This window comes from Nyctereutes procyonoides, unplaced genomic scaffold (genome assembly GCF_905146905.1).
Source record: "Nyctereutes procyonoides isolate TBG_1078 unplaced genomic scaffold, NYPRO_anot_genome, whole genome shotgun sequence".
NCBI classification, from domain to species: Eukaryota; Metazoa; Chordata; class Mammalia; order Carnivora; family Canidae; genus Nyctereutes; species Nyctereutes procyonoides.
In genome coordinates, this window is record NW_026575133.1 from 39,954,311 (window position 1) to 39,968,613 (window position 14,303).

At 53.1% G+C, this 14,303-nt stretch overlaps 1 protein-coding gene across 1 annotated transcript in view; it reads right to left on the bottom strand.

Moving 5' to 3' along the window:
* Window positions 1–9,536, bottom strand: part of MROH2A (maestro heat like repeat family member 2A) — a 46,037-nt gene extending 36,501 nt beyond the window's left edge. Inside the window, exons 1-7 of the mRNA XM_055345794.1 lie at window positions 9,461–9,536; window positions 8,621–8,719; window positions 8,197–8,378; window positions 4,219–4,350; window positions 3,823–3,985; window positions 1,183–1,281; window positions 318–469 (exon numbers count right to left, since the gene is read on the bottom strand). Coding sequence (XP_055201769.1) covers window positions 318–469; window positions 1,183–1,281; window positions 3,823–3,985; window positions 4,219–4,350; window positions 8,197–8,378; window positions 8,621–8,719; window positions 9,461–9,536 — 903 coding nt within the window. The remainder of the gene's footprint in view (window positions 1–317; window positions 470–1,182; window positions 1,282–3,822; window positions 3,986–4,218; window positions 4,351–8,196; window positions 8,379–8,620; window positions 8,720–9,460) is intronic.
* Between the last annotated feature and the right edge of the window lie 4,767 nt (window positions 9,537–14,303).

Genomic DNA, 14,303 nt, shown 5'->3' on the forward strand with positions numbered 1-14,303 from the left:
TCTGAGGGCCTCAGTGTCCTCGTGTGCAGAGCAGCCCTGCAGCGTAGAGTTGATGCGGAAATAGCTCCCTCAGGTCGAATGCACTGTAACGGGGCCCTCACCCAGCACCCCGGGGGACCGTACTCAAGCCGGCCTCCTGAGGCTCCAGGTGCCCTGCCGTCCAGCTCCTCTGTTTGTCATGCCGCTGTCTCTCCGGCGTCCCGGGAATGACGCAGGGCCCAGGGGTCTCTGAGCCCTCCTAGCCACACAGGCTGGGGAGCCGTGACCTGGGGGGACCACGGGACCCCCCTCCCCCCACCGAGAAAGGGGCTTCTCACCTCGGGGTTCTGGTTCCTCAGCCACACGGTCACGAAGTAGCGATACAGGGGGAACAGCTTCATGGCAAACTGATCTTCGGTCATCACGGGGTACACGCTGTCCTCCAGATGCCTCAGGTAAAACTGCACCGTCTCACAGAAGGTCTCTGTGGCTGCAGGTTTGGGGGGGGGATGCAGTGAGCCCGAGGGGGATGCAGTGAGCCCTGAGGGGCAGGGATCGGACAGGCCTCTCCACGCACCTCCTGCAGGGGGAGCGCTGCACACTTGGGGGCCAGGCAGGTGACCCACGTGGCCTCAGGCTGGCCTAGAAAACCCTTTCTTCTGCCCTTAATCTCTGCCCTTCCTACCCTTATCAGCTGGATATCCGTGCAGGGGCCCCAGTGTTACACATACAGGGGCGTCCAGGCCCCATCCTTGAGGTTCAGGTGCAGGGGTCAAGAGTGGAGCCTGGGCTGTGGCCCTAGTCACACCCCGAGGATCGTACTGCGGAGGCCGGTGAACGCATTTTGCCTCATTGTTCTCAGGTATCAGAGATTCGGAGCCCCCCAAAAACGCTCAAGAAATCAAAACCCAGGCCCAGGAGATCGGATGTAAACGATCGGATGTAAACCAAAGACCTGCCCAGGTCAGGCCACGCCAGAGCCGCTCTCCCTGGGCCCCTCTCCTGTGGATCCGAGTCACCGTGACAACTCCCTCCCGCCAGGCCACGTCCTCCTGGACGCACGCTCCACAGCTCAGCCCCCCCGAGAGCCAAACCCAGAGGCAGGCGGGGGGGGGGGGGGTCGGCAATGTCCGGGGGCAGACGAACAAGCCCCCTCCCGGGCGAGGCCCCTGCACCTGGCCGCCCAGCCCGGCCGGCACGTACCGCTGCAGATCACCTGGCGCATCGTGGCTTCGTTGGCGAGTCGCAGCATCGTGAATATGGTGGCCAGCGTGATGCCCATGTACGGCATGAACTCGAACACTGTGCGGCGGGCGGGCGAGAGCGCGGGGTCGGGGCTCGGAGACAGGGCGGGGCGGGGAGGACGAGCCCCTGGCCTGAGCCTCCGGCCCGCGGGGCGCAGCAAGCAGCGTGGAGGTCAGCGTGGCCTGAAAGGTCGGAGCTAGAAACAAGTGACGGGGGAGGAGCCGGGGCCCAGGACACAGAAGGAGACGGAGGACCAAGTGGGGCGCCTGGGTGGCTCGGTGGCTGAGCGTCTGCCCTGGGCTCGGTGTGGACCCCGGGGTCCCGGGATCGAGTCCCGCATCGGGCCCCCCCGCGGGCCTCCCTCTGCCTGTGTCGCTGCCTCTCTCTGGGTCTCTCATGAATAAGTTTATAAAACCATTTTTTTTAATTATTTTAAAAAAGGAGGAGGACGACGAAGAGCCGCAGGGAAGTGCGGGAAGTTGGGGAGGGGAGACTCAGTGGGGCTCATGGGTAGATGCCCGGCTCCGAGGTGTCCCACGAATGTCCTTGGATGAAACAGGGAGACAGCCGGGGTTGGGGGGGCGGGGACCAGAGGCAGGCAACAAGCAGGCAGAGAAAGGAAGGCAACCCGGAGGTGGGGAGGGGGACAGAGGAGGGGTTCTTGGGACACAGAGCCACCCTCCCCACCCAGGACCGACCCCCCTCCATCGGGCCCTCCAGCTGCCACCTCAGCACAGCTGCCACCTCAGCAGGCTAGTCCTCCCGCCCCCAAGGTGTCTCTGCCTTCTGTCTGCTTCCACCGGCCCTGTGTGACCAGAGCCCGTGCACAAGGGGACACACTGGCCCCTGGGCCCTTCCTGAGTCCCTGTCCTCGCAGCCTCCGCGCACACCACCATACTGTCCCCAGATGCCTGCCAGCTGTCTTCCTGCACTGGGCTGCTCCACCCGTGTGGCCTCCTCTCACCTTGCCTCACCTCTCCCCTCCCCTCCCTTCTTCTCTCCTCTTTCTCCCTCCCCTCCCCTCCTCCCCTCCTCTCTCTCTCTTCTCTCCTCTCCCCTCCCCCTCCCTCCTGTCCTCCCCTCCCCCTCCCCTCCTCCTTTCCTCTCCCTGTACCCATTCTGCAGGTGTGGGTGTACTGAGGACCCTGCGAGGAAGGCCCCACCCCTGCCCTCGAGCTCTGCAACCACACATCAGCTGGCCGCTTGCCCTCCCCTCTCTGACATCCCGCACGCATGTGGACTCAGTGCACCTGCTGCTGGCCCGCTGCTCAGACCTGAAGCCGGCATCATCCTCGGCTCCTCCTATTTACTCCTTCACCCCCAGCACACAATTCATCAGCAAGTCCCATCCACTGGAGCCTCATCTGTGTCTCCCATGTGTCCCCCACTCACGGAATGTGCCCCAGCGTGAGCCACCAGCACCTCTCACTACACGCCTCTTAGCCCTTCTCCGTCCACACAACAGCTAGGATGGTTTTCCTGGAACCTACGTTCCACAAGGCAGCTGCAGCTTTGCATCCCTCAACGGCTTTCCTGTGCCTTCGAGTGAAGTCCATTCTCCACCATGCCCTCCCCGAGGCCCTGCCAGCCTCTCCAACCCCCTTTACATCCTCTCCCCCTCATCCTGACTACAGCCACGGTAACCCCTCAGTTCTTCTGAGAAACCAAGCCTTTTGCTGCCTCCGGCCCTTTGCACGTGATGCACATCTGGTTCTTCACACAGTTACCATCATTTCTCATCCCTTCGGGTCACAGCTGAAATGTCACTACCTCACTGAGGGCCCCACAGACCTGAGGTCCCCTCCCTCTTCCTGACCTCAAATAGCCACCAGGCTGTTCTCTTCCTACCCCTCATCACATATGATGACTTGTTGACTTGTTTACAGTCCTTTATAGGACAGAACCCAGCACCTCGTATTCACTGCATGGCCCAGCACCTACCACAGCCCTGTGCAGAGCCAGATCCCAGCACCTACTGGTAGAATGAGGAGGGGGCCTGAGAGTGAGAAAAGTTTGGAGAAAGATTGAGAGGAATGAAGAGATAGAAATGAGAGGCAGGGACATGGAGAATCTTAGCAGAGGGAGACACATGGAAACAGAAAGTAGGAATGCCAGAGAAACAAGAAAACAGGGAGGGATGGGTGGGATAGGAGACAGGGAGTGAGGCGTGCACTTGTCGTGATGCACAGCAGGTGGTGTATGGAATTGCTAAGTGACTACACTGCACACCCAAAACTAGTATAACACTAGTTATAACACTGCCTGGCAACTAACTGGAATTAAAATAAGAACGTAAGGGGGGCACCTGGGTGGCTCCATGGTTGAGCCCATGCTGCCTTCGGCTCAGGTCATGATTCTGGGGTCCTGGGTCCGAGTCCCTGTGGGGAGCCTGCTTCCCCTCTGCCTATGTCTCTACCTCTCTGTCTCTCATGAATAAATAAATAAAATCTTTTAAAAAATAAAATGTAATAACAATTTTAAAAGTAGAAAAGAAAGGGACGGGGGTGGTCAGAGAAGAGAGAGGCAGAGACCAGGAGGAGGCGCCAGGCTGGCCTGCAGGACCAGACGCTGGGCTGGGGACCCACATGGGGAACCTACCGTTGCCATTGGCCAGCTTCGCCAAGGTGATGATGACAAACTCATCCGTGAGGTTGAGGGGCTTGAGGTGGTGCTGCAGCTCGTACATCACCAAGCTGAAGTGGTTTCGGGACAGAGCCGCCAGCGTGTCACTGGCCACCTCGGCCTTCACATAGCCCTCTGCCTGCAGGGGACGGGAGAGGGATGTAGGGCCCCACCATCCGCTGGGCCCTCATGCAAACCCTCCTGCCCCACATCTGTTCCAGCCCATGTGCTTCTTGGGCTCAGCCTCTTCTTATCCCCCCAACCCCTTCCACCGAGGTCACCAGATGAGAGCCTTGTGCACACCATGCCATGCGTACCAATGGCCCAGCCCCTGGGTTGGTTGGAAGGGGATGGGGAACAGGGCTCTCCTACCTCCAGGGTCTCCCTCATCTCTTTGGAGGCGATGGCAACCAACCTCTGGACCCCCTGCTCCTCCAGCTCCCCCTCCTGCTGGATGATCTCCTGGAGGATGTTGTAAATGTTGACTTTGCGCTGGGTAGAAATCTGGGAAACAAGTAGTGCAAGAGGGAAGATCCTGGGCTGGGCAGTGGCACCAGGGACGGACCCAGCCCCCCACCCACCCAGTACAGTCTGCCATCGTCTCCTTCCTAATGCACCTGTGATTTATAAGATGCGTGTATTGGATCTCTGTCCCACTTCCGGCACAGAGCTCCTAAAACTCTTGGAGTTTCCTAAGTGAGGAGAGCGATTTAAAGTGTCCTCTGTTATGTTAACGAGGTGACCTAGCTAGCACCTAAAGATGGGAGCTGGTTGCCTGGACAACCAACCCTTCAATGGGAGGGTTGGACCTTTCAGTCTTCAGGAGGGAAGGGGAGCTAGAATCTGAATGGAGGAACCGTAGCCAACGGCTTCATCAACTGCACCTCTGTAAGGAGGCCTCTGTAGGACGGGGCTCAGGGAGCTTCTGGGCTGGTGACCACGTGGAGATTCTGGGCGAGATTCCCAAGAAAGCACATACACCCCACACCCTCTCCCCACGCCTCTTCCTCTCTGCATCTCCTCCGTCTGGGTCTTCCCGAGTTATATCTTTTTATAACAAACTAGTACTCTAGTAAGGAGCCTATTCCCCTGAGTTCCGAGAGCCACTCTAGCGAATTAATTGAACCCCAGGAGTGGGTTCTGTAGCCAATTGATCAGAGGCACAGGTGACAAGCATGGGGGTAGGGCGTGGAGACAGTCTCTTGTGGGACTCAGCCCTTAACTTGTGGGATCTTATGCTGTCTCCAGGTGGAGACGTCGGAATTGAGTGGAACTGTAGGACACCCAGCTGGCGTTTGAGAATTGCTTGGTGGTGTGGGGAAAGCCTCCCCGCCCAACGCTGGGCCTGGTTGCAGAATGATTAATCTCCCATCCGGCAGTTGTGCCCACCGTCCTCAAACTGCCCAAGAGTCAGGCCCTACTCTTCCACCTCCAACACCTTTCCCTGCCCTTCCCCATTCAACTCATCCAACTGGCCCTGTCGGTGTGGCCTGCAAGTCTGTCCCCTCTTCTCTGTGTCCAGGCTGGCATATTTAGCAAGGCAAGTGTCAAACGGTCAGCACGCAAGCTCCTCCAGGAACTTGGCACTGGCCCACTTGAAAGTCCAAGAAATCAGTCTGCCCTGGTGACGGAGCACCCGAGGCCAGCAGGTGTGCCTCTTACTGTACTTTGGTTCCTATATCACCTTATCACCATTTCTAAATGGCCTGGTTTAGGATAGAATTGGACGGATAAATGGTACAACCCAGACCACGCCTGGAAAGGGCACATTAGAGAATCAGATTTGATCAGGTCTGAGGAGCCGCTCTTGAAGAATAAGTGTGACCATGACCTGCAAAGCCCTGGGCAAAGGCCTCCTCCCTCAGGTAGTAGGGCGGTCACTCCCCAGTGGCCCAGAGGCCTTGGAAAATTTGGGCACCTCAAGAAGAAAAGAATTCACCCAAATTTCTATGTTTTCCTAGTGAAATCTGTTCCAGAAAGTTTTGGCTTTGCTTGCCTGGTCTTAGCATAGCCTATAATTAAAGTTTCTAAACTCTAATTGGAGGTTCCTCATGAAAATCCCTGGAAGAAAGAAAATTGTAGGGCCTTGGCTATCCAGTAGTGCCTGGCCCTGGACCAGAGTCCCTCAATCCTATTTTTTATTGTTCTGTAAAGAGCTTTCTTATTTTTTTTTTTAAGTTTTCATTTGTGTATTTGAGAGAGAGAGAGAGAAAGGGCATGGGGAGGGGGGAGAGACAGAGGAAGAGGGAGAAGCAGGCTCCCTGCCAAGTAGGGAGCCTGACCAGGGCTTGATCCCAGGACCGCAGGCACGTGACCTAAGCCGAAGACAGACACTTAACCAACTGAGCCACCCAGGCACCCCCAAAAAAGCTTTCTTAGACATTTTTTCCTAATCCCCCCCACCATAAAACCCTAATACCACAAGTATATTACATATCTATTTATGTGCTATAGGCATCTCTGAGCTTTATACATAAAAAAGGTTTTCTTCAGCCCCCACCCCGAGAACCCAATTTACCCACCTCAGGATGGTATCACCCCCATTGACAATAAGTGCTCTAGATTTTCCAAGAGAACTCAAGGAGGCAGTTCCAAGAGAGCTGCAATTAGTGCTCTTGCAGCACCTGCATAAACAGCAGGTAAATTATAAGAGCAGCCTTGTTTGTGATCAAGAGGAATCTCTGGAGAGTATTTATGGTCACAAGACAAAAACTGTCCAAGACTTGGACACTAGTATAGAACAGGCACCAGAGGAGGTGTGGGTGCCATCTGCAGCCGCTCACAGGTTTATCGGGCCTCAAGGAGAGCGTGTCCTTGACCTCCTGATGGTGATGGTCTAGGCTAGGTTACGGCTCCATGGGCATAGAAGCTCAGTTGTAGGAAACTGATAACAACGCAGACAATGTTTCCCCCATAGCGACAAAAATTATTCCTCTGCGTGGCAATGTAAATGAGTTTTGTCTGGTAAAGAATATAAATCTCTAGAAGTAAAATTTTTCATCTTAACAGTTGCTAACATTTTGCTGGTTCCCTCACTGTTTGATGAATAACTGAAATCTTTGAAACGCGTCAATTTTTAAAACATGCCTGCTTGCTTAGTGTCTATTTATTGCCGCTTATCACTCCTGATGACCAGGGGATTAATCATGTTCTTAAATTTGTTTATATTTCCTGACATCTTGGGGCCTCACTGACCGGGGGAGACTGCCCCTCCAAGGGCGACGCAATTATTGCTACAGAGAGCAAATAACTCAGCTTGGAGCTATGATTTTCAAATGCCAGCCAACCAATCCAGAGCCTGCACCCCAACCACCTTTTGTATCAGGCTCTGACTCGGGGACCAGGTGCCAGACAATGGGGATCCCCATACCTAGAGCCCATTATTATTCAGTTATTCAAATTGCCCCATCCTCCCCGACAGAGACCACAATACAGACTCTTTTCCACATTTTCTCCTCGCTCCCTCTGCCTCCTAGCCAACCCTGGTGCTTGCTCCCATGGCCCGGCACCGTATGGCCTGCCCTCATCTCCTGAGTGTTGGCATCGGCATAATAATAAAACCTACATTTTAGAAGTCTGTTATAGAAACCCTCTGCCCATGCTCCCGGAGTCTGGCACACCTTCTCAGCTGCCACACATCTTTCTATAAAATGAGGCTTTCCATTAAGAACCTCTACAAAGAACTCATGTGCTTCCCACCCCCAAAGGCTACAGGAGAGTCTAAAATCCAGCAGTTCTCAATGTGTGGTCTCCAGGCCAGCAGCCTCAGCGTCACTGGGGAAGGGGTTAGAAATGCTGGTTCTCGGGCCATGCCCACGGACCTTACTGAATCAGTAAATCTCAGGCTGGGGCTCAATAATCTAGGTTTTTAACAAGCTCTCCAGGGGCTTCTGGCACTCTGGATCCACTCTGTCCTGTGTTAGAGGCCTACCACGATTGCCCATCACACATCCCATCAGTTCCCCCAACATCCCCCATCCCAGCCCCGACTCCAGCTACACGGTCTCCCCACCGGCCAGGCGTCCCTGCATCCACGTCTGGGGTGTCTTCGCTGCCCTGCGTCCACCTGCTTCAATCCTGCTCAACATCTTTGTAACCAAGTTCATGTGCCCTAGGACAACGGTTCCCAAACCCACTGTGTCCGAATAAGGCAGCTTTTGAAAGTTATGAAAGCCCCAGGCCCCCGTTGGTCGTCAGAGTTAAGGACCTCACAGTCTTCTTGCCCACCCCTGGGCCCCAGCACCCAGCCCCGGGCCCACCACAGTCAGTAATGTGTGCTGAGCGATGGCTGGACCCCCAAGCAGCCACAGGCTGAGCTCAGAGGGGCAGCCGAGGGTGAGCAGGCCCTACCTCGGGCACCTGCAGGCAGCGGATGAGGGCGTTCATCACCACGGACGGCTCGCTGGTGGCCTTCTCCGTAATTATCACCGAGGCCAGCGTCTTCCGCATGTCAGGACCTGCCCCGGCAGCATCCGTCTTTGCTGTCCCGCTGTCCATGATGTTGAGGAGGTTTGTGACTTGTTGGAAAGTACCTGATACAAGGTGGCACAGCTGTGGTGCTGAGGGGCCCACCACAGGAGGTGCTCCCGTGGCCAGGCCTTCCCAACATGGCACAGCTGCAGCTCCCCCTGCACCATGATTGAGCCGGGCCTCCCTGTCCACCGTGTGGAAGGAGACACTGAGACAGAGGCTGGGACCCGCCCCAAAGAGTTGGTGGTCAGGACCGAGGGACAGGGGCAGGAATGCAGTACAGGGGTGGGGCCAGCTTTCTTACCTCCATCGTCTGGCTCCAGAGGTTCCAGGTCCTCCGTTTCCTCCAACGGGTCCTCATTTGAGTCTGCGGCTGCTTCTGTCATCTCTTCCTCAAGCTCCTCTAAGATAAACAAGATTCATAAGAGTTGGTGTCAACACATCTTAAGATGACCCCCAGGGAGTCATGGCGTGTATAATCCTCTCCCCTTGAGTGTGAGTAGAACTGTGACTTGGTTAGACCTGCGTTCTAGCCATTAGACCATGGTGTAGGTGATGGGAAGCCACTTGCATGATCACATGGTCTCTGTCTTAGCAGACTGGAAGGGGATTCTCATACTAGCCTTGAAATGGAAACAGTGTAAGCTGCCTATGGAAGGGGCCACGTAGCAAAGAAGTGGGGGCTCCAGGCCTACAACCACAAGGAACTGGATCCTGCCAACAATCGCATAAGCTTAGAAGAGACCAAACTCCAGAAAGGATGCGGCCTTACCATTACCTTGAATGCAGCCTGTGAGATGCCCCCCTACCCCAAATCCTGGCCCATAGAAGCTGTGTGACAATAGATGGGTGTTGTTTTAAGCCACTAAGCCGATGTCATTTATTACACAGCAGTAGCTAATACACTTCATTAAGAAGGGCCCTCCTCTCCCGTCTCTTGATACTGAAACTAATGATTAATGAGAAATCCACCTCAACTGCCTTCATTCCTCTTCTCAAGGGTCTCATGCAACATCAGCAGCTTCCTAAGGGTTGGCAAACAACACAGATATCAAAATGGAGGGCTGAACACTCCCAGATCCATCCTGTGCTCTTTCCCTCCTGGGAATCCTGTAAAGAGCTACTCTGGGACCCAAATACTGACCTTTCCGCAGAGTCCTCTCCTGGATGGAACAGAAATATACCACAAGAAAAGGCCCCGTTCTTTGCCTAATACACATCAACGGTAAGGTGGACAATAGCAGGACGGGTTGTCAAAGCAATGGGATCGTTGACTTCTCAGTCGTAATGTGGATGAGAAATGGGTCCCTTGGCGGGTGGAAGGGTTTCATGAGAATCAACACCGTTAGGCCGCAGACCCTTGGAACTTTGAGATCTAACTGACTTCCTGAGTCTTTATCAAGTGAGGGCTTTGAGGAGTGCACAGGGCCCTGTGATCAAAATGCCACATTATGTTGTCACTAAACATTTCTGTTACCAACATGTGTGGCAATGTACGGTGGCCTGTTTGGGAAAGGGACATGGTGTTAGTGGGTGCAATTCACTACCAAGTCCCTTGGGGATGCACTGGTGGTTTGCAAGCTCCGCAGGAGTTTCCTGGATGAAATCTGAAACTGGCCCCTGTAGCAGCCCCCTGAGATTGGGAAAGGCAAGCAGAGCCCTCATTCCAAGGATAGGAGAGGGGCTGGGGAGCCTCCAATTTCCCAGGTCCAGCTCATGAGTCAACTGGCAGAGGCATCTTTTCAGTGACCTATTCCAACATGCGGTCATAGGACCTCAGGGTGGAAAGGTATGATCAGGCCTGCTGGAGTGGGGTGGGTGATGGAAGAGACCTAGGAAGAAGACTTTTCCACCCCAAGGACTGGACAGATTACGGAATACTTAGAAGGTAAGACCCTGTTTCCCTGAATCAAAAATGAGGTCCAAGGATTTCCCTGTCAGTTGTAGCTGTGTGACCGGCCAGATCAAGAGTTTGAGCAATAAAATATTGGCCTTTGGAAACCTTTCTGTGCATTAAAGGGCAACAAAAACAGACTCAGAGGGCAGCCCAGGTGGCTAAGAGGTTTAGCGCCGCCTTCAGCCCAGGGCCTGATCATGGAGACCTGGGATCAAGTCCCACGTCAGGCTCTCTGCATGGAGCCTGCTTCTCCCTCTGCCGGTGTCTCTGCCTCTCTCTCTCTCTCTCTCTCTCTCTCTGTCTGTCTGTCTCTCATGAATAAATAAATAAATAATCTTTTTTTAAAAAAAGAAACAAACAAACAGACTCAGAGCCATGTAGGTCCAAGCCTGCTTAGTTAAAATTCCCACTCAAAGTTCACCCACCCTCCCTAGAGGAAGTTCCTCAGTCTCTGCTTGGACACCTCTGATACCAGGGTGCTCATTACCCTTCCTAGCCCACTGAAGCTGGATGCTTGGAAAACAAGCTTCCCCAGCATAGCACCAAACACTTCTTTCCCGTAAAATTCATGCACTGTTCCTCACTCTGCCCTTGATGACATCCTGACCAATATCGAACAGGCACAAGAAGACAGTTATCACCTGCTGCTCTTTCATACCAACCTCTGCCCTACCTCCTCCCACTCCCTCTGGGCCTGCTCTCCTCCTCCAAAGATCCCTCAGGTGATCAATAATTCCTTCCCGAGACTTTGCTTCAATTGCTAGGGTCAGGGGGAAGTTAGGATGAGTTAGAGGTTGGGGAGGAGATTACAGTGTGTGGGAGATGGGGGTGGATGGAGACTGGAGAAAGACATGCTAGTAACATAAGGTGACGTGGTTGCCATTCCATTACGCAGACCCTACCTGCCTGCCTGTTGTGTGCAGCTAACATGGTTCTCCATGTAGCAGTGAATATAGAGATGGGTAGGACACCTTTGTTCTCTGACAGTCTAAAGACCTAATACATGAAAGATCGGGGATTTAGGGCTAGGACTGGATGTATCAGTTAGCCAGTGCTGTATAACAAACCACCTCAAAGCTTAATGATTGAGAACAACCATTTATTATTCTTCATAAACCTACAGGTCAGCTGGGCAGTTCTGTTGATCTGGGCCAATCCAACCATGGAGTCACTCAGACATCTGCAGTCAGCTGGTGGGCTGGGTGAGGGCTGGCTGGTCTAGGACAGCCTCCCACAGATTGTTAAGTCTGGTGGTTGGCTAACTATGGGCTGAAGTGGTTAGGGGGATTGGGACACCTGTCTCTCACAGGACAGGGCTAGCCCAAGCCATTCTCACAGCAGGTAGGCGGGCTTCTGAGAGAGTGGGCCTCTTGGGGCCTAGACTTGGAACTGGCTCCCGCTCCCTCCTCCACATGCTACTAGCCAAAGTAAGTCACAGGCCAGCCAAGTCTCAAGGCAGTGGGAAATCGGTCCCTCCTCTCCATGGGAAGAGCTGCAAAGCCACATCGTGAAGGGTATGGCTATCAGGAGGGGTAGACAAAGGGGCCATTTTTTTGTTGCACACCCAATGAGTGTGTAAGCCATGGCAAAAACTGGGATGGCCCTGAACACACTCTCCAGAGAGGACACTAAGACAATGAGATCAAGGAGAAAGAAGTGGGCTCTCCTTGGTTTTCTGAAACAAAAATATTTTTTAGGTTTTTTTTTTTTTTCTTCAGATTAGGACAATAATATTTGACTCCCATACAATTCATTCACGAAATCAGTCACTCTTATGTGCTGTCACTCCACTGAGCTTCCCACCTCTGCTTCTATGGGAATTAACTTGAAAATAAGAGAGCACTGAACTGTAGAAACCTGTGAGCTTAAATGCATGAAAGTGCCAAGGCCCGGAGTAGAAAAAATGGACGCAACATACTTGGGATGTTTGGGAGCATCTCCCCAGCTCACTAGACTCCCTCTTCCTTAACCCTTGGGGTCAGTTATGGTTCCCCGTGGCCATGTTTTCCCTGGCAATCCCTCCCTCAACACTTCTGATTGGATGACCAGGAGTGGACACCTGATTGGACCAGTCAGTTTCTTCCTCCCTGGAATTTCAGACTCTGGGTAAGAGAGAATCTGGTCAAGTTTCCATGGTCCTATGGGATCTTGGGGATTGAGAACCAGATAAGGCCAAGAGGAGAAGGAAGCGTAGCTAGCGCTAGCACCCAGAGCACGTAGGGACTGGGCAGGACAAAAGAAGCTCCACCAGGCAGCACCGAGGCCGGGACATGAGCCCCATGTCCTTAGGAAGCCTCCTCCTTACAAAAAAAGACCCCTTTTGTGCTTAGAATATCCCAACAAGGAGACATTAAGGCCAGAAAAATGAAAGTGTGAAGGAGCATGAGCTGGTGAGGGGCAAAGCAGCTCAGGTCCTAAGAGGTGGGGGCAGGGAGCCAGGCCGGGAGATGGTCCCTGGATGGACTTAGAGGGTCTTGAAAGATGCCAAATGTAGTCCATGAGTCACTGCAGGGATCAAAGATGTGGGGAGGGATATGGCATGAATAGCTTGTGTGCCAAAAGCAGCCAGGGGAAGGAATAAATGGGGCTGGGGTCAAGGATAACTAGCTATCCACATGGCCCCAGCCACAGTTTGAAGCCTACACATTTAAAACTTTTACGTGTAACACAAGGCACAAAGCAGCAAACACACAAAAGGGTGAGCAAAATTAAAGGCATGGAACAAGTGGAAAAAATACAGTATAGGCCAGAAAGATTTTCTCATTGATGCAGTAAACTCTCCAAACAAATCCTCAGAATTGTTCAACACCCCATAGGAAAACAGGCTGAGGATATTCTCCAAAAAGGAAACACAAATGGCTCAGAAGCTTAAAAAAAAAAAATCAACCTTTGAAGTAATAATAGTAATAAAAGCACATTTAAAACAAGATCCCACGGCGCCTGGGTGGCTCAGGTCATTGAGTGTCCAACTCTTGGTTTCGGCTCAGGTCATGATCTCAGGGTTGTGAGACTGAGTCCTGCATCAGGCTCTGCACTCAGTGGCGAGTCTGTTTGTGATTCTCTCTCTCCCTCTCCCCTACCCTACCCTCCGCTCTTGCACTCTCTCTCTCGCATGTGCACGTGCTCACTCTAAAATAAATATATTTTTTTTTAATTTGAAACAAGATTCCCCTCTGATCTACATTTCCCCAGGGGAACAATGCTGTGGCGTCCCACCCAGATCCCTGTCCTTCTGTGTGAGTACCCACGGGCCCACCTCCAACACTACACCTCAGTTTCTCTCCCCGGGGGCTCTCTCTGGCTTTTAGGGTCCCCTTGCCTGTCTTTGTGGTAGACTGGAGGCGAAGGGATATTAACACGACCTGGGAGCAGCCAGTCATGGACAGGGCAAGTGCTCAGAGAGCCCAGGACTTTGCTTCTCACTAAGGTGGGATAAGTCTGCATCTTACATTGGCTCCCAGCATCAATGGAGAGATTCAGCTCCAGCCTCTCACAGGACAACAGCTTCTTGGAGGCCCTCACTCTAGGTCCCACTCCCCAACCCCCAACCCCGTGTCAGGGCTTCCTTCACTTACCAAATAAGCTACTTGCCCTGGAATCCTTGTCTCAAGGGAACCCAGGCTTAGACAACCATGGAGCTGATGGAAACAGTCATGAAGACATGCAAAGATCTAGCTATTGAGCTAGTCCATTCGGGCTCTTTTATAGGAGAAAATAAAAGTGAATCCACCCAGAAGTCTTGGTTAAACAAATCCTTCCATAGCCATGCAATAATTACTTCCTGGCCACTAAAAACGAATTAAATGTTATAGAAAAGTGTGGAGATGGGGCACCTGGGTGGCTCAGCTGTTGAGCGTCTGCCTTTGGCTCAGCTCGTGATCCCACGGTCCTGGGATCGAGTCCTGCATCAGGCTCCTTGCAGGGAGCCTGCTTCTCCCTCTGCCTCTGTCTCTGCCTCTCTCTGTGTCTTTCATGAAGGAGTAAATAAAATCTTAAAAAAAAAAAAAAAAAAAAGAAGAATAAAGAAAAGTGTGGGGAGGACAGTCCCGGCAAAGTGATGTGAAAAAGATTGTTAAAATATACTATACGT